This window comes from Aotus nancymaae, unplaced genomic scaffold, assembly GCF_030222135.1.
Source record: "Aotus nancymaae isolate 86718 unplaced genomic scaffold, 86718_ANA_hifiasm-v0.15.2.pri h1tg000079l, whole genome shotgun sequence".
Lineage (NCBI taxonomy): Eukaryota > Metazoa > Chordata > Mammalia > Primates > Aotidae > Aotus > Aotus nancymaae.
Window position 1 is genome coordinate 26,010,805 of NW_026988494.1, and position 20,361 is coordinate 26,031,165.

At 46.1% G+C, this 20,361-nt stretch overlaps 2 protein-coding genes across 4 annotated transcripts in view; both read right to left on the minus strand.

The window, feature by feature from the left end:
* Nucleotides 1-2,739, minus strand: part of PBK (PDZ binding kinase) — a 39,359-nt gene extending 36,620 nt beyond the window's left edge. Inside the window, exon 1 of the mRNA XM_012435248.3 lies at nt 2,523-2,739. The gene's annotated coding sequence lies outside the window, so the exon portion shown is untranslated. The remainder of the gene's footprint in view (nt 1-2,522) is intronic.
* A 5,147-nt stretch (nt 2,740-7,886) lies between these two features.
* Nucleotides 7,887-20,361, minus strand: part of SCARA5 (scavenger receptor class A member 5) — a 130,078-nt gene continuing 117,603 nt past the window's right edge. The window contains exons 9-10 of one of the 3 annotated variants that reach the window (XR_010339615.1): nt 12,712-15,266; nt 7,887-8,133 (exon numbers count right to left, since the gene is read on the minus strand). Coding sequence is in view for 1 of the 3 variants with exons in the window: in XM_012435243.2 (XP_012290666.2) it covers nt 15,130-15,266 (137 nt within the window). In the remaining 2 variants the exon portion in view is untranslated. Of the gene's footprint in view, nt 8,134-12,508; nt 15,267-20,361 lie in introns of those variants that run through there. The other 2 variants (XR_010339616.1, XM_012435243.2) reach the window with 2 other exon arrangements.

The window sequence follows — 20,361 nt, forward strand, 5'->3', positions numbered from 1 at the left end:
CTCAAGTCCAGAGGAGAAGACTTGGCCAGAATTATAATTTATCAAAACACGTTCTATTCTAAAGGCAAAAGGGACATTGACATTATTTGTTTGGAAAACATTCTGCTTTGCATCATTGATTCTTCATATTTCAAGTAATTTGTGGGATGACTGAGTTATTTGAGTTTTCTTGCAAAGGGAGAAAAATAAAAACTCTTATAGTTCTCTAGAGGAGTAGCATAAATTAAAAATGGAAAACGAGGCAGCAGTGATACATTCCATTTACCTTCAGCAAACACTGCACAGGGACATGTTGGCTACAGAATCCACAATACGAGAAATCAACGCTGACTCTTTTTTCAGATGTGACATATTTTCCACAGAACTTGATTTTCATCTTTGCTATGACTGCCCGTGGCCACTCAGTTACTGGAAACCTACCATGCCAGTTCTTTACTAAGTGGCTTTGGCAAGGTCTTTGCTAGCATTTAATTACAGTGAGAAAACTCCAGAGACTTTATTAGCTGTATAAAGAATTATAGAGATATTAGCCTAAGTTGGATGAAGTCCAGAGCAGCTGTACTGCTCTTCAAGTACCAGGGAATTTCTAAGAGATATATTATGCTAACAGAAAATTATCCTGAGATTTTAACCCTAAATTATGTTAATACCAAACATAGCTATTCCTTATTTTATAAAGTAGCTGTATTCCTGAAAATGGTTGTGCAAATCTGACTTCTAATACCCAATCCTCCTTCCCTATTCATATATTTTGAAAATACTTAATCTTATTTATGGCTAAATGTCAATGTATATATATACTTTTTTGTTTTTTAATTTTTTTTTTTTTTTGAGACAGTTTCTTGCTCTGTCACCCAGTCTGAAGTGCAGTGGCACAATTGTAGCTCACTGTAGCCTCGAACTCCTGGGCTCAAGCAATCCTCCAACCTTGGCCTCACAAGTACCTAGGACTACAAGTGTGTGCGACCATGCCCAGCTTGCCCAGCTAATTAATGTTTTTTTTTTGGTAAAGATGGGGGTCTCACTATGTTGCCCAGGCTGGTCTCAAACTCCCTGGCTCAAGTGATCCTCCCACCTTGGCCTCCCAAAGTGCTGGGATTATAGATGTGACCTGCTGCACCCAACCTCAATGTGTATACCTTTGTTTTTTTTGTTTTGTTTTTTTTTTTGAGACAGGGTATCACTCTCTCACCCAGGCTGGAGTGCGGTGGCATGATCATGGCTCACTGCAGCCTTGACCATCCAGGCTCAAGCAATTCTTCCACCTCAACGTCCAAAGTAGCTGGGGCTACAGGCACACACCACCATGCCTGGCTAATTTTTACATCTACATATTTTTGGTAGAGATAGGGTTTTGGCATGTTGCCCAGACTGGTCTCGAACACCTGGGCTCAAGTTATCTGCCCTTGTCAGCCTCCCAAAGTGCTGAGATTACAGGTAGGAGCCACCACACCCCGCTGACTCAATATACATAGCTTTACTTTCAATTCTACTTTTCCAAGTTTTTTTTGACAAGTAAATATAAAAAGAGTAAATATACTAAGATAGCTATCTATTTAAAGGAACGTTTATTAAATATTGTGACAATGAGTATTTGCTTATTATTTTGATTTTTGTATATTAATAGTAATTAAGTCTCAGCTTCATCCAAAATGTGCAGTCTGGCTCACTTAACCTTCCAAAATATATTCGCTTGTAATTCATACACACTGCCACTAGGTGGTGGTGGTGCTTTGGCCACTGAAGGAGCTTAGTATGCTCTTTCAAAATTATGTATAGCACCTAGCGGCTCTAACCTGTAATCCCGGGACTTTGGGAGGTCGAGGCGGGCATATCATCTGAGGTCAGGAGTACGAGACCAGGCTGGCAAACATGGTGAAATCCCTATCTCTACTAAAAATACAAATTAGCCGGGCATGGAGGGTGCATGCCTGTAATCCCAGCTACTTGGAAGGCTGGGGCAGGAGAATTGCTTGAACCTGGGAGGCGGAGGTTGCAGTGAGCCAAGATCACGACACTGCACTCCAGCCTGCGAGACAAGAGCAAAAGCTCCGTCAAAAACAAAAACAAAATCATATATAATAATACTTCACTGTTGAAATAGTACAATCAGTAGATTTTCCATTAATCATTCAATATGATCATTTCAACTTAATTTAATTCTCAATTTATTTCAACGCTGGATTAGCTTACATCGGTGTTTCTTAAAGTAAATTTTGTAGAGCACTAGTTCTCCACACAATAGTTTTCTATGCCGCATAAGAAATTATCACAATCTTAGCAGCTTAAAACAACAAACATTTAGATTTCCACCTCCAGAATGGCAGCACAAGGAGCTCCACAGTCTCCAGAAAAGCCAGGATAACCAGTGAAAAATGTATTTCAAACCCCAGCATTTAAAGTCTCCGGAAATTGTCCTAGGAGCATATAGCAAATAAATAAACATTTATTCAAGAAAATGGAGTAACACTTGGCAAGAACAGTGGGAGTCCATGGCATCTGAACCATAACTCCTTCCTTACCCGGGGTTGACTGTGCAGAAACTCCAGTCTAGGCGGGTGAAGCCAAGAACACAAAGCTCTGTCTCCTCTCAGGTCCCACTTTGGGGTATGGTACGTTCCCGGAAGAGGCAGGCCACAGAAATTTTCATCAGCTGTGGGTTGTAGGGACTAAATTCCAGGTGAGTCCACCAAGAGGTCTGATGTTCGCTTCTTACACCAGTCCCCACTGGCACGTGCAGATTCTCCACCAGGTGCATCACACTGAGAACACGGAGGCTGTGCTCATCCTTGCTTGCAGGGTGGAGGCTCCACGCTGAGGGGGGTGGATGACGTCATCCTTTTCTATCAGGAAGTGTGGAGTGGGGGATAACAAAACGGGTCAATGTAGGGGGGTGAGAAGGTTTTGCATTTCTGCTAAAAGGAGGTCAGTTCTACATTACTTTTATTGCACACTGGTGTAAGATCCATGAAGTAATGATTGCTTATGCATGTTGAAAGCTTGGTGCAACAGATAGGATACTAGAGTAGAGGCTGGATACTTTTCACCTTAATTTTGTCATTTACCAGCTGTGTGACTTGAGACAATTTACCTAACCTCGAGTGCCTCTGTTTCTTCATTACATAATGGGGATAATAATGACTGCCTTAATGATCTCACAGGGCAAATATGCAAACCAAATCAGATAACTTGTAAAGCTGCCTTAAATTGATTACCCTATATGAATGTAGGGGTTTATTTTTATTGTTGATGATGACAGCGTAGATGGTAATCACTAATTGACTGAAAATAATTGGCTTAAGGAAGCATAGTTATTCAATTAAGTAATCCTTGATTGATTAAACAGGTTTAAACCCAGGTCTTGTGGTTTGTTCATTACCATGGACATAGAACGATCAGTTATACACCAGGATGGTTGTTCTCCACCTTCACTGTGTTTTAGAATCACCTAAAGAGCTTGTTGAAATGCAGACTTCAGGAACCCATCCCCAGAGTTTCTGATTCAGAAAGTCTGGATCGGGGTCTGAAATGGTGCATTTCTGCCACTTCCCAGGAGACACTGATGCTGTTAGTCTAGAGACCGCAGTTTGTGAACTACTGTCTTTGGTGAACAGAACATTTTCAGTCATGTTACAAATTGCCATAAGGACCCTGAAAAAAAAATCCAGGTAATGTGAAAACTTTTTTTAAAAAGCACCTGCCCTAGTCTGGGAACTGCTAGAGCTGAAATCTGGCATAACAGTGGTAGTTAATCAACATAGCAGGGTGGCAGGAGAGAAGAACTGCTGGACCAAAAGAAGAACGTGCCAAAGGCTCTGGGGCTGGATGGAGCGTGATTCTCGATGCTTCTGAGGAACGGAAGGCCAGCATGCTTGGGTGAAGGTGACGGCAGTGGAGTCACCGGAGAGGCAGGCGTGAGAAGCCGGCGACAGCCCCTGCAGACTCGGAATTTTATCTTGAGAGCAATGGGAATTTGCTGAAAGGTTTTCAGCAAAAGAATGCAATGACCTAATTTGTGTTGTTAAAAGTCCTCTCTGGCTGCTACACGGAACATTGGCTGGAAGCAGGCACGGGTAGAAGTGATGAGACTAGCTAGGAAGGTGCAGGTGCAAGAGAACTGGTGTCAAGGGCTGACTGAGAAAGCCTCAGTGAGGTGGGGAGCTGCAGATGGGGACTGAGGTGTTTCCTGGAGAGATGAGAGAGGGAGCTGCCACCTCCCAGCTGGGAGAGGTGCACCGTTCACTGAGCTGGAGGGTGGAGGACCGTAGTGTGATGGGGGGATGGGTGGAGGGACATCCTGATTTCACTGGGGACTTATGTGTTTTAATTTTTTAACTCACACTAGAATTCAGGATTTTTTTTTTTTTTTTTGAGACAGACTCTTGCTCTGTCCTCCAGGTTGGAGTACAGTGATCTCGGCTCACTGCAACCTCCGCCTCCCAGGTGCAAATGATACTTTTGCCTCAGTAACCCAAGTAGCTGGGAGTACAGGCATGAGCCTTCCTGACTAATTTTTGTATTTTTAGTAGAGACGAGGTTTTTCCATGCTGGCCAGGCTGGTCTCGAACGCCTGACCTCAGATGATCCGCCCGCCTCAGCCTCCCAAAGTGCTGGGATTACAGGCATCAGCCACGACACCTAGCCAGAACTCAGAATTTCTTTTTATTTGGAGAATATACATTTCTAAGAATTTTGAACCATGCATAGAGCCACATAATCACCATTACTATGAGGACACAGGACAATTTCATCTCTCAGAAAATTCCTGAGGATGTCCTTGGTAGTCAAATCTCGTCCTTACTCCTAAAACCTGGCAACACCAGTATCATCTTGGCCTCTAAACTCTGACCTTTTCAAGAACATCCCGATGTAGAATCATTCAGTGGGTAATCCTTGGGGTCTGGCTGCTTTCACTTAGCACAGCGTATTTGAGATTCATCTGTGCTCCTGCGTGTGCCAATAGTTCATTTCTTTTTATTCCTAAGAAGTAGCGTGTTGTTTGAGTGTACCCCTTCGTTTTGGCATTTATGAATAACACTGCTACAAAGTCTCATGGGCAGACTTTTATGTGAACAGAGAGTTTCATTCCTCTAGGGTAAATGCCTAGAGTTGGGGTGATGTCTCATATGAGCTTATGATTAATGATATTTTAAAAATTTTGTTATTTATTTATTTATTCTTAATTTTTTTTTGAGACAGAGTCTCACTCTGTCACCCAGGCTGGAGTGCAGTGGTTCAATCTCAACTCACTGCAACCTCCACCTCCTGGGTTCAAGCAATTCTCATGTCAGCCTCCCAAGTAGCTGGGAGTATAGGCACACACCACCACGCCTGGCTAATTTTGGTATTTTCAGTAGAGATGGGGTTTCACTATGTTGATCAGGCTGGTCTCGAACTCTTGGTCTCAAGTAATCTGCCTGCCTCAGCCTCTCAAAGTGCTGGAATTACAGGTGTGAACCACCATGCCAGGCCTATCTTATTTTTTTTAGAGACAGGGTTTCGGTCATCTCACCGAGGTTGGAGTGCAGTGGCGCAGTTATAGCTCACTGTAGCCTTGAACTCCTGGGCTCAAAGGATCCACCTGACTCAGCCTCCCAAGTAGCTGCAGTCCCAGGCGCATGCCACCATGCCTGGCTAATTTTTATTCTTATTCTTTGTAGAGGCAGGGTTTCACTCTGTTGCCCAGGCTGGTCTCGAACTCCTGGCTTCAAGTGATCCTCCTGCCTTGGCTTCCCAAAGTGTGGGGAGGGATTACAGGTCTGAGCCAACTCACCTGGCTTGTTTATAAAAAAACAGCTCAACTATTTTCCAAAATGGCTGAGCCATTTCACATTCCTCCCAGAGTACGAAAGTTTCAGTTTCTCTGTATCTGCCTCATAATTGCTATTGCCAGGTTTTGTGTGTGTGTGTGTGTGTGTGTGTGTGTGTGTGTGTGTGTGTGTGTGGAAATTTTGACCATCCCAATGGGTGTGTAGTGGTGTGGTTTTGACAGTGTGGAGTATCTTTTCATGCACTTATTTGATATATGTGTATCTTCTTTGCTGAACTGTCTTCTCAAACATTTTGCCTAATTTTTAATTGGGTTGTTCGTTTCCTTATGTGCAAGCTGGCCAGATTGCATTTGAGAGGCCTTTGTGATAGCTGGATGATAATGGAGGCCCCTGGAGACACACACTTGGGCTTCAGAGATGTCGCACCTGGCAGTGTTCACTTGAGAGTCAGTGGCACATAGAGGCAGGAAATAGTCCAAGGAGTGCTTACAGAACAGAGCTTTGAGGCATTCCAGCACTCGGTGGCCAGAGAGGAAGCTGAGCCTGTGAAGGATGCTGAGGACAGGCAGCAACAGAGGTTAGAGGGAAGCCTTAAACGTGTGGTTTCAGCAAAGCCACAGGTGAGGCTTTGCGTCTTCCTTTTTTTTTGAGACGGAGTCTCGCTTTTGTCACCCAGGCTGGAGTGCAGTGGTGTGATCTCTGCTCACTGCAACCTCTGCCTCCCGCGTTCAAGTGATTCTCCTGCCTCAGCCTCCTGAGTAGCTGGGATTACAGGCACCTGCCTCCACCCCACGCCTGGCTAATATTTGTATTTTTAGTAGAGACAGGGTTTCACCATATTGGCCAGACTGGTCTCGAACTCCTGACCTTAGGTGATCCGCCTACTTCAGCCTCCCAAAGTACTGGGATTACAGGCTTGAGCCACCGTGCCCAGCTGAGGCTTTGCTTCTTCTACAAACAGAAGGAGACAGACAGCAGAGTTGAATGCTGATCAGATGTGATAAAGGCTACAAAAGAAATGTTTGCTGTACAGATGCAGATGTCATTGGTGAGCCTGGGATGGTTTCAGTGGCCCTAAATGGGGGATGGATGGGACCACGCTGAGGAGGGAGTAGAGGTGAGGAAATGGAGTCAGTAGGTCAACTCTTTTTATTTTCTAATTTTAAATATTAATTTATTTTTCAGAGACAGAGTCCTGCTGTAAGGCCCATGCTGGAGGGCAGGGGCGTGATTATAGCTCACTGGTCTAACTCTTGGGCTCAAGTGATGCTCCTGCCTCGGCCTCCCAAAGTGCTGGGATTACAGGTCTGAGTCACGGTGCCCGATCCAGGTCATCTCTTTTGACATGGGGCTTTAAAGAGGAGACAGATAGATTAGCAAATTTCCGTTTGCTAATCTATCTGTCTACTCTTTAAAGAGGATCAAAGAAATAGTATTCTTAGGCTTTGGCAAACTTTGAGAATTTCTACATTAAGACGTGACTCTTCCTTTACTCAAGAACTCAGTGTTTGAGGGCCCGTTATGTGCCAAGTACTTTGCTGAGAAAGGAAAGATGGATACAATGGAGGCCCCAGGTGACAGGCCACTATGTAGACGGCACTCCCATCTATCAACTCGAACAGAGCAAACAGTTCTGTTTATGGCATTAAGGCACAAGAGCGTTCTTACAGGTAACATCTTTCTGTAGAAATTGTGAATTTTGTCTTTGAGGTTATAAAATACCAGATCTGCAAGGGAACTGAGAGATCATCTAATTCAAATGTAGGAATTTGAGACCCAGAGAGGCCAAACAGCTTGCCCAAGGACTCACATCTCCTAAGTGGCGGATTCAGGGACAGAGCCCTTATCTTCTGCTTCCCAGTTCAGGGAATTTTCCATGACCCAGTGCCAGATGATACACCCAAGTGTCAATTTCTGCATTTCTAAATTCACATGGCTTACCCATTCCTTTAAGTGGCAATGTTAATGAATTCCATGAGTCCGTGCTTATTTGCCATATTCTGCCAATTAGTTGTGCGTTGGGGGTGATCCATTCCAAGGCCCTGGATTATTAAGTGCAGCGTCAGCTGTTTTTTTTGAAGGTAATTCATTCCAAAGCTTGGACCAGTTACACCTAACAGAATTAAGGGTTGGTTGAATTTGTCTCTAAATGTCTTTGAATTGAGAATCAATAGTCCTGTCTGCTCCCCCAACAGATGGCTACAGGAGCAGCTGGGGCATGGGGGAGGTGGTGTCTCCACACACTGGAAAAGTGGGTATCCTGAGGGGCTCAGGGGTCAGGCTCTAAGCAGCCCCCCATTACCTGGTGGATGACAGGCTGGAGCGGTCTGTTTTGGGAGTTGGCCTTCTTTTGCGATTCCATCTAGAAACAATAGTAAAAAGAATTTGATTATTTCTAACCTGCCCTCCCTCCATCACTCTCCCAGCCCTGAGCAATCTGGATTGGGCTCCTACCATCTGGGAAATATCAATTTCACTTGGAAACCAGGAGCATCTCCTACCTCATCTAGAACTATTACTTCCCCAGCCAGCAGCACGTAAAGGAGAAACAGAAAAAGTATACATCATCTATCTATCGTACAAAACAGCCATTGTCATGCCCCCAGCTTCTGGCGATCAGATTAATCTTGGGTGGCCTCTGCCATCCAGCCTAATCATTTGAGGAGGCGAAGGTTTGTCCTGCACTGATCTGTCTAGCAGTGTGGCTCTGGTGATGGCATCTTTAAATATTACAGCTGGAAACTGTAGGGGAGGAAAAAATCATTTCCCCTCTCTACTCTTCTAAATTCTTGGCTGGAACCCTGTAACAAAAGACAGATTAGTGAGAGAAAAATGAAGAGAAGTTTATTAACATGCATATCTCATATGTGCATGGGAGAAAGCTCAGGGAAAGAGTAACTCTCAAAGAGGTAGCTTACAACTCCTGTTTATATGGCATCTTTAACAAAGAACAATACATTTTTAGAAAAGTGACAAGGGCCAGGTGCGGTGGCTCATGCCTGTAATCCCAGCCCTTTGGGAGGCTGAGGAGGGAGGATCACCTGAGGTCAGGAGTTCAAGACCAGCCTGGCCAACATGGTGAAACGCCATCTCTACTAAAAATACAAAAATTAACTGGGCGTGGTGGTGCCTGCCTGTAATCCCAGCTACTCGGGAGGCTGAGGCAGGAGGATCACTTGAACTCAGGAGATGGAGGTTGCAGTAAGCCGAGATCCCACCATTGCACTCCAGCCTGGGTGTCAGAGCAAAACTTTATCTAAAAAAAAGTTACCAGACAAAGAAGGATCCTGAGTCTCCAGGGGTGGCAAATGGTGGCAAGGCTAATATAGATACAGGCTAGTTAGTAAAGTTTGTCATGTGGATTTCCCTTGTGTGACCCAGGCTGTGAAGGGTCAAAAGTCATCTCCAGGGATCAACTTCGTCTTTCCTGGTGGAGCGGGGATGAGGGACACCTTTGCAAATTGACGTCCTGCTTTTAGGCATAGTGGGGAGGGCAGAGAGCGCTCCTTGTATTTGCTTCTTCTTTATTGCCTTCAGCTCACAATATTTCTTATGTCAAAGTGGTATATTTTGGAGTGCTATATTCTGCTACCCTTTGAAAGCCTTTCCAAACTCACACATTTAGATTATTACCAACAAGGAAACCAGGCTCAGGGAAATGAAATATCTCACATTCTATACATTTGTGGTGGTGCCTACCTGCTCTCTCTGCTGTTTCTCCACCTGCAAAAAGGGAGATTGAGTGCTTTTAATATCCTTTCCACCCCTGGCATTCAATGCCCTGAAAGTCCCTTTTAGCCTTGCTACTCAACACGTGGGTGTGGACAGCACCCTTGCAGCATCGCTGGGACCCCACCCCAGACCTGCTGAATGAGGATCTGCATTTCAACAACGTGCATATAAGATTTAGAAGACTCATATAAGCACAACTCATATAAGTCGGCTTTAGAAATCTAGTTGCTCTTGGCCCTAAACATTCTGCATTTTTTCCCTAAAGCTTTCAGTTGTCTTTCTCGCAACAGCCTGCAGAGGTCAGGAGAGAGCCGACGGCGGTCTTAATAAAGGGAAGGCGGGAAAGACACAGCTATTTTTCCCCCCTGGCTTAACTTACTCGGTATTCGGCTTAACTTTCTCCCTATTCTACCCTCCCGTCTTCAAGTTACCTTAAGCTCCTTGGCCCGTTACCCAGTAAAACTACAAGGAAATGGGCTGTGTGGTGTATTTTGAAGCTGTCCACAGTGCAGATACTCCAGTGTGTGCCCTTCCAGAAAAGAGCTGGACCCAAGGGTCCTCCTGTCTCACATGCAGACTCCCAGGGCGGGATTAAAAAGGCAGAAATCCCACGTTTCCTTGCAAATCCAGGTAAATCTGTGGTTATTACTATACCACTCTAACCATGTGATGTAATGAAGCGTGGTTTATTTTGGTTTTACAATCTATTTATCAAGGCATTTGTGTTGTGTTTTATTGTTGATCAATTCCCTATAATTTAAAATGCTAATGACCACCTCTTCCATAAACCAAAGGCCAATGTCTTCCATGTTGTTATACAAATGATATTCTTTGTAAAATGCTTTCGAGTTTGTAAAACCCTTTCTATTTCACCTTTTAAAAAATCTTCATAACACAAGATATATTGAATAACTCCATTTATAAAGATGCTAATATGGCAAAAGGTTTCTGGTAGGTTGTGGAACTGAGACTTGAATCCAGGTCTTCTAATTCTAGATTCCATAAATCTTTCCATTTTACTGAATGTCCTTCACTAATTATAATAAAGTTTCCGTTCAATGAATGACATCAAGGTGTAGTTACCCACCACCGAGATGTTTTATTTGGGGATTTAACATTTTTATCTGATATTTTGTTCAGTAGTGCAATTTATCAGCAATAACTGATTAGATATTATCATATCTAAAGAAGATTTCCCAGCCCAGCGTGGTGGCTCACGCCTGTAATCCCAGCACTTTGGGAGGCCGAGGGGGGCGGATCACGAGGTCAAGAGATTGAGACCATCCTGGCCAACATAGTGAAACCCTGTCTCTACTAAAAAAGTACAAAAATTAGCTGGGCATGGTGGCGCGTGCTCGTAGTCCCAGCCACTCGGAAGGCTGAGGCAGGAGACTTGCTTGAACCTGGGAGGCGGAGTTTGCAGTGAGCCGAGATCGCGCCACTGCACTCCAGCCTGGCGCCTGGTGACAGAGCGAGACTCTGTCTCAAAAAAAAAGATTTCCCTTTGTCTGTGATTAGAAAGAAGCTACTGGGAAAAATGAAGTTTAAAAGTAATAATCCAAAACACCACAGGATGGGGATATTCCCTACAATGCAAAGTCAACACCCCTTCCCTCTGTCCATTCCTGTCATGCTGAGCCCCCACCCCCACCATATAAATTCTCTTTTCCGTCTCTCTAGTACAGAAAGGAGAGGATTTTTCTTTCTCCTTTTGGATCTTCCCTCTTTTCTCAATCATTAAATACCTAGTGTCTCGGTCCTTTTGGGCTGCCATAACAAGCTACCAGAGACTGGGTGGTTTATCAACAATGGAAATTTATTTCTCACAAGTCTGGAGGCTGAGAAGTCCAAGATCAAGGTGCTGGCAGATTCACTGTCTGGTGAGGGCCACTTCCTGGCTCATAGATTGTGCCTGCTTACTGTGTCCTCACATGGCAGAAGAGGGGAGGGAATCTCCAGGATCTCTCTCGTGAAGGTGCTAATCCCATTCATGAGGGCTCCACCCCGCTCACCTAATCACCTCCCAAAGGCCTCAGCATCTAATCCCATATGCCTAGAGGTGAGGATTTCAGCATAAGAATTTGGCTGGGGACATAAACATTCCGCTCATAGCACCTACTTTTTTTTTTTTTCTTGAGACAAAGTTCAGGCTGGAGTGCAGTGGTACAATCTCAGCTCACTACAACCTCCACCCCCAAGGCTCAAATGATCCTCCTGCCTCAGCCTCCCAAGTAGCTGGGACCACAGGTGTGCACCATCATGCCCAGCTAATTTTTTTTCTTTTGTATTTTTTGTGGAGATGGTTTCACCATGTTGCCCAGGCTCATTTGGAACTTCTGGGCTCAGGCAATCCACCTGGCTCAGCCTCCCAAACTGTTGGGTAACAGGTGTGAGCCACTGTTCTTCCTCCTCTAAAAGTCCTGGTGGTTCCCATTCTGTAAACGGGTTCCCATGGAGAAGCCAGTGATACCTTTCTCTGCCCTCTTTAATATCTAAAAGACACCATGACTGACCTCATCTTGAGTGCCTGATTTGGAGCTTACGTGTGTCATAGTTAAATGCACCCACTGTCATGCCCTGGACACGTGTCTAAGCTTTCTTACCCATAGATAACACTTTTTTACCCATAGGAACCCTAGAGTTTCTTCAGCAACATTGTGTGATGATAGTCATTTTTTTTTTTTTTTTTTTGAGACAGAGTCTTGCCTCATTGTCCAGGCTAGAGTGCAGTGGCCAAATCTCAGCTCACTGCAACCTCTGCCACCTGGATTCAAGTGATTCACATGCCTCAGTCTCCCGAGCCATTGGGATTACAGGTACGCACCACACACCTGGCTAATTTTTTCATTTTTAATAGAGACAGGGTTTCACCATGTTGGCCAGGCTGGTCTTGAACTCCTGGCCTCAGGTGATTCGCCTGCCTCAGCCTCCCAAACTGCCGGGATTATAGGCATGAGCCACTGTGCCTGGCCTTTTTTTTTCCTTTGTTGAGACAGGGTCTCCCTCTGTTGCCCAGTCTAGAGTGCAGTGGTGCCATCTTGGCTCACTGCAACCTCTGTCTCCTGGGTTCAAGTGACTCACATGCCTCAGCCTCCCAAGTAGTTGGGATTACAGGCATGAGCCACCATGCCTGACTAACTTTTGTGTTTTGCCAGTTTGTTATTTTTCGAAGAGATTTAAATACCAAAAAAATATTGGTTCTATTTACCCACGTAGTGGCCATTTCCAGTGCTGTCGATCTTGGTGTAGTTGCACATTCCATCTAGTATCGTTATGCTTCTGCATGAAGGATTTCCTTCAACGTTTCTTGCAGTGCATCTGAGCTTTGTCAGTGACAAGTTAAACACCTTGGTGATTGTTCTGTTGCTTGGGACCCACTTCCTTTGGTTATCAAATAAGGTTTGAGCCATCGCTTTCCTTCATGTTCTTTGTCAAGACCGTGTTGATTATCATCCAGAAGTACTAGGATGGCTTTTCCTGTAAGCTGCCCACACTACCAATCCCCACTGAAAATGACCGCATCACGCAATTTCCGCAGCCCTCCCGACACTCACCGGGTTTTCAGAGAAGGAATGTATGTCATGGAAAGCTTGTTAGTGACATGTTTTTTGCTTTATTGAAATTCTTTCTTACAAAAGGTCTGATGTATTTTAGGCCAGGCCTAATTTCCTTCAGTCCCTGAAACGCAGGCACATGGTCATTTCCACGTCCTCTGAAGTAGGTATGTAAACTAGTAGACTTCCATTTTTAAGGTTCAAACACCTTTTGTTTTATTTGATGTAAAACAAGAATTTTTTCCCCAATGAAAAGACCAAGTAAGAGAGTTATGTGTGTCTTCATGGAAGGGGTAACTGGATTCTTGGCCAGAACCCGGTTGGGAATTTAATTTGTGCAATGTGGCATCTTTTCACCTTTAGTTTTTCTTTTTTTTTTTTTAATGCAAACTTTGCAATGTGCTGAGCTATGTAGTAAAAAGTGCTATGTTTATATATGCATACATATATTGGCTCTGGAATAGGATGCATGAGTACATGTGTGCTACGTAAACGTAGCAATTGGTCAGAAGGAGAGTTTCTCATCATTAGGACATTAAGGAGTAGCAAGCATATTGGAAGCAAGAATGACCTAGGGCCACACTGGCTTAGCTGTCAGCCAGGAGTCTTGCTGGTCCTACACCTGGAGGGGCCCAGGTCTCTCCCCAAGCAGGCCAGTGCTCACCTGATATGACAGGTGATTGTGTATCTGAGGCCTATGAGTTTGAGACTCCCCCAAGGTGAGGTGGGTCTGCACCCACTTGCTGCCAGGTAGCTCCCCTATTTCTTGAACACATGTATGGCCCAGTTCTGCTCCTCATGTAAAAAGCAGAACACGATCTCCCTGTCTCTAGGAGGGGGGTGCAGATTGCAGACTTGTGGAGGCCCAAGGCCCGTTATTCCCACTCCCCACCCCCAGAGGTTAGAGGGAATCTTCACTTCCTTCCACCCCTAGGGGTTCCATTAGGACTTGTGTTTTCCGCGACCACAGATTCACACCTGGAGAGGCTTCGAAGATGCAATATCATCACCTCCAAATAGCTGAGACACACATGACTTGGCATTAACCCTGAATGCCCAGTGACGGAGCACTGGACTCAGGTTTAACATGGGCAGCTTCCATGTCACGCTCCAAATCAGCTCTCCTCCTACACGGATGGCTGGCCTGGAAGCCAATCACGTTTGACCTTGCACTCACACCCTGTAGGTTCCGGAGCACGCAACTTTCCGGTCACACAGGTCCTGCACCCAAACTTCTTGCTCAGGCCTACTAAAGACACCAAGTTCAGGCAGGAACACGGTCTCAGTCATTGTCTTCTGACTTGCAGGCTAGGTGAATGGACCAGTTAAGTGCTACCCAGAGGTAAGGTCATACCCAGACTGACAGGCCTTGGGCCAGTGCAGCAAAGTGGATAAATGAATTTAGCACCCAAGATACTATTTAGCATGCCATGGTGATCATTCAATGTTAGTTTCTTTCTCTTCTCACATCTAGCTGGATTCCTGGAGGTGACTTGCATTTCCCTCTTGTCCCTAGAGCCGGCTTCTCCTCCATGTCACTTCCCCACACTAGCAAATGGGGAACAGAGGCAGAGTAAAGCGGGGAAATGGATCACTTGGCATTGCCTCTTGCTGGGGAGGAAGATGTTGAAACTCTTGGCCTGATGGAGGTTTGGGGATTGTCTGAAGAGTAAATGATCCCATACCACACCCATCTCTGCTGCTGCACGTGTCTCTGACACATTCTCAGCATTCATCTGTAACTCAAAGACCAAAGGGAACTGGGATATTGAGGCCTGGTGCATGGTGCTCAGAAGCTGGGCAAAGTGGTGATCCAGTTGACCAGGGCTCCTCACGCAGGAACCTCGTGGAAGAGAGAGACAAGCAGTAGGTCCCAGAGTTATACTTTGGAGCACATGTTCAACAGGAAAATGATGACCGGCCCCCACGGTCCTCAGATGCAGGTGTGAGGACTGGGAGTGCTGGAACGGGTGTGGCCAAGGGATGGTCAGGGCGGCCCCAAGCCGTGCCCCGCCCCAGGGATGCAGGAAGGACGCTCTGTGCGGGACCCCGAGATTGAGCTCTGCCCACTTTCAGTGTCTGTTGCATGTCACGCTGGCATCTTCGGCATGCCCACAGTTTGTCACCCCCCATTTAGAGAAGCTGCAGCGGAAGATGGTTTCCTCTGTGCCCTTGCAGGCGACGTCATCCATCCAGATCCTCCCAGTGCCTGTGGGGACAGGGAAACACGACTTCTAAGCAGATATGCAGGAGGGCAGAAAGGAGAGAGAGCATGACTGCATCTGCCCTTGACTCAGCTCTGCCTGAGTCAGGCAGCTTCCAGCTGCCCTCTCCATCCCACCAAGACCTCGTACTTATTTTCTGGGATGAGTTTCTTGAGGGCAGAATCACAATAATTGATGGTGATGATGGTAGTAGCTATGAATATCTTCTATGTGTCAGGCAACTTACACATATGTGCTTCACATGGTGCTATGAGGGAGGTATTAATAAACCCATTTTATAGATGGGAAAACTGAGGCTCAAGGAGCAACTGGTGCAGAGTCACTCAGCTGGTAAGCAGCAGATTCTTAATAGAAGCCCAAGTCTTGCTGCCTCCCAGCCCATGCTTTATACCCAACACTGCCTAGCTTTTGAGGTGCATTATATTGTGGCCATTGTTGATGGAAAGTCAGGCAGGACCACATCGGAGGGACAGTGTCAGATGAACCTTGCATTGCCCCAGTGCCCCAGAGCGAAGTTTGTCAGTACCAACATTAACTCTAATCTCCTGAGGTTTAAAGCAGATGGTCTCAATATCTCTGAGCCCCAAACAATGGTTTTGGGATGGTGAGGACACCAGAATTTAACATTATCACCAGATATGTATTTAAGAATATGCAGGAATGGCTAGGTGCAGTGGCTCATGCCTGTAATCCCAGCACTTTGGGAGGCCGAGGCCGGCAGATCATGAGGTCAGGAGATCGAGATCATCCTGGCTAACACAGTAAAACCCTGTCTCTACTAAAAAATCCAAAAAGCCAGGTGTGTTGGCACACGCCCGTAGTCCCAGCTACTTGGGAGGCTGCAGCAGGAGAATTGCTTGAACCCAAGAGGTAGAGCTGAGATCGTGCCACTGCACTCCAGCCTAGATGACAGAGCGAGACTCTGTCTCAAAAAAAAAGAATATGCAGGAACAACTTTTAACCACAAGCAATTAGGTCAGTTCTCAAAATACAAGGTCCCTAAGACAATCTGTTTGATAGGTTTACCCACGGCCAGCCCTGTTCACCCAGTTCTTCAGGGGACCACCCTGCAGGCCTGAAGGTGTCAGGCAGGGGGACCCTGGTGCTTTAGTGGGCTCTCCCAGGATTGCACCTGAGCTTAAAAGGTATCAACTTGGCCCTGGGGTCCCTCAATGCACACCAGGGGAGCAAGGCAGCTGGTTAAGCCACTGAGAGTGAATGCAGAGGGCATGTCTAGGGTCGGGGGTGGTAGAAAGGGGTGTGGGCTGCACAGAAGTCACCCCCAGCCCCCTAGGATGAGCTGGCAGGACCATCACCTGTGGTTCTGATGCGCTGTCTTGGCTGACAGCTGGGCCTGGCCCCAGGGGGTGGGAGTCCACTTGAGAGCCTGTGAAGGGTCATGGGGCTCAGCGCTCCCATGGGAAGCGGCTTGGAGCCTCCCTACTCACAGTGAGGCTCTGAGTCTGCTGCATGGGCATCACCGGGAGCTTGTTGGAAATGCAAAACCTCAGGCTGCCCCAGCTCCCACAAGCCAGCTTCTGCATTGTAACAAAGGGACAAGACACTGCAGCTTGAGATGCAGGAGCAGGGCCTGGCAGCAGGACATGCCTCCATCCAAGTCCGGCACCATCTGGGGTGACCACGTCAGTTACTGAGCTGGGAGGGGCTTCCCAAGATGTGGGACTTTCACTGATAGAAGCAGGTAAGTTCCAGGAAAACCAGGACAGCTGGTGACTCTGGCACCCTCACTTGTAATGTTCTGGTACCAAGAAGCATAGGGGTAAGGGTGACAAACAGGGTTCCAGCATCACTGGCTGTGTACCCTGAGCAAGTCAATACAGGTCATTGCTCCTGTGTGGGAAAGAGCTTTGACACCCACCAAAGCCTATTCAAAATGTAGCTCAGGTATTATTGCCTTGCCCCAAGCTTCCCACCGTGTCTGCTCCCCATCCCATCCCTCAGGAGCCGACAACCTCTCCTTTTTAGTGGAACTGTCAGGACTGATGATTAAAGCCTTAAACGCCGTCATTCACTCTTGAAGTACATGGGTAAAATCCCTTTACAAAGAATGTCAAGAGAACATCTAAACTGCTTGCCTGCTGGCTGACTCTAACACATGAAGTAAGTGGTGTGAACATGTTTTTGTTATGTAGACATGTTCAGCCTCTGTTGTCATGGGATTGCCATGCAGTGAATTCGGGGACGGAGCAGGGAGGAGAGGCCCCTTCCGTCACCTCCTTGGATGTTGTTTCTTCTCCAGAGCCTCTTCCTGGCCTGGATAGCTGTGGCTCTTACACAATCAGCCTTTTGAGGCAGAGCAATGATTTGCAGATTAAATGTCTCCTGGAAGGAGCATCAGTTTACAAATTACCCAGGAAAAGGCTGCAAGCTCCAGGGCTCTGTGGGATTAGTCACACCCAAAGCAAATAAAGAAGACTAACAAATAAAGAACTAGTTCCAAGGTGACCCAGCCCAAATGCGTATATAGGATCTCGCAACTCCAGCTGGTGTTTCGCCAGAGCGTTCTGGCTCACGTCCAGTCGCGGGAGGACCAATGCAATGGGTATAGGGTCATCAAGGGAGGAGCAGTGCATATCTGCAGTGACGTCAGCACTGCAGGGCATCATTCAGGGAAAAATTCACCAGCAAACCATCTCTGCTCTCCCACGACTGGGCAGGGGCTAGAGCTCCGTCGGCTCCAGATACAAGTCATTGCTTGAGCATTAGAACAGATATGTGATTATTCAAGGTGCAGTCTAAGGACCAGGGCTGTCAGTATCACCAGAGAGCTTGTTAGAAAAGCAGACTTTTGGCCAGGTGCCGTGGCTCACTCTTGTAATCCCAACACTTTGGGAGGTTGAGGAGGGAGAATCATAGAGATGAGGAGTTCAAGACCAGCCTGGTCAACATGGCAAAACTTGTCACTACTAAAAACACAAAAATTAGCCGGGTGTGGTGGCGCATGCCTGTAATCTCAGCTACATAGGAGGTTAGGGTAAGAGAATCTCTTGAACCCAGGAAGCATAGATTGCAGTGAGCCGAGATTGTGCCACTGCACTCTAGCCTGGGTGACAGAGCAAGACTCAGTCTCTAAAACAAAACAAACAAAAACCAAATTACCGAGGCTTCTGTGTGCTCAGTACCATTCTGGGGGTTTGGAACACATTGATGAACAAAAAGAAAGATGAAACAACAGAAGCAAAACCTTTCTGCCTCATGGAGCTAATGTTTGAACTTCTATCTGTTTATTTAGAGTAATATTCATAGTAGGAAACTGTTACACTGAATCCTACAGGCTTCCATCTGTGCCTCAAACAGAGAAGGCAGGATGGCTATTTAACTGGTATTCGAGAGGAAAACTGAGCCCCCAGAAAGACTGAGTGACATCTCTAGGCAAGTAACTATTGAGGGGAAGAGGCCCTGACTCGGCCTCTCATGTTCAGCCAGGACGGTCTTTTCTCCTTGTTGAGATTCGCTCAGGGTGGCTGGCAAAATATTAAGGAAATATTAGGGAAAAGTTGTAAGATATAGTCTCTAACCTTTTAGAAGGCTGAAAAGTTTTTATTTATTAACTTACAGAACAGGCTGAAAGCAACCAGTTCTCATGTTAGACCATTAAGTCGTAAGGTAGATTAAAGATAATAAAAGCTTCCCCAGTTAAGTCTGTTTACCCCACATTCCTTTGTCCCTAACTCTAATTTGTTTACTCATGTAAACTTTGTGCTGGATGGCCCTCTCAGAGGGAGCTTGTAGAAGAATTACCCGTTAATGGTGTTTATTCTAGACCCCAGAACCAAGACTTTCATCATTCTTAAAGCCACTCTTTTAACCGTGTTAATTATCCACAAGCTTGTTGACTTAGAACCTCTGTTATTAAATCTATACTGAGTAAGTGTCAAGCAGAACAAGGAGTTGTAGTCAGTTAGCTGCCATCGCCCTCTGAAAGCAGCTGACGACCACCCCTAGCCCACTGGATCCACTGCATTCTGTGTGTGAGAGCGTATTTCATTTGTCTGTCACTGAGTCAAAGTCTGCAAGACAGACCGCTGCAGGGAGTGATCAACATCTCATCTCCTCATACAACCGCAGTCCACAGCACTTAACACTCAGCCAGGGGATGGCAAACGGTGAACAGCGCCTGGCCAATGACTGTGGTTATAAATACAGTTGTGTTGGAACACAGGCCCACCCATTTGATTGCATATTGGCTACGTGTGTTTTCCTGCTCCAAGTGCAGCACTGAGTAGCTGTGACAGAGACCACCTGGCCCACAAAGCTTGAAATATTTGCTCTCCAGCACTTTATGGAAAATGTTGGCTGACCCTTGCACTGAAGCTGTCTCCCAGTATTTGAATCTTATCTTAGATAAAAGGACGAAAGGAGGTAATAATGCTATAATTAGAAGTGAACATTCCTAATTCTGTCTGCCTGTTTCCACCTACAAATCTGCCGATGTGCCCCCATCCTTACTTCCTTTTCCATCTGTCTGTCTCCCTGGGAGATGCTTCCAGCTGTGCTAGGTCACACTCCCTTCCATGGCCTCCCAGGCCTCTCTCCAGTCATCACCCCTCCACCTCTCCACCTGCATCACTCCAACACCTCCTGGACCAATTTAAAATTTAGAACATCTTCAAGGCTCTCCCATTTGGGTCTTTCCTTGGTTGCCCCTATGCAAACAGAAAATCTGATTACTATGCCCTGTCCAGGAAAATTTTTATGGTGCCAGACCTCTGGGAGAACGGCCAGGGCTTGGAGACAGGGAGGACTCAGGTTTAGCAGGCACTGGAATTCCTTCCTTCCATTCTTTTTTCCTCCCTCCCTCTGTTCTTCCTTCCTCCCTCCCTCCATTCCTTCCTCCCTCCCTTCCTGTCTCCCTGCCTTCCTCCCTCCCTGCCTTTCTTCCTTTCTCCCTGCCTTCCTTCCCCACTCCTTCCCTTTCTTCCTTCCCTCTCTCCTTCCTTTCTTCCTCTCCACAGTTATCCAACTCCTATATGCCCCAGGTAGTTTGGGTTTTGGAAGTATAAAGGTGAAGTCCTCAAGATGTTTGCATGTGTCTCAGGGGTCAGGTGAATATAAGAA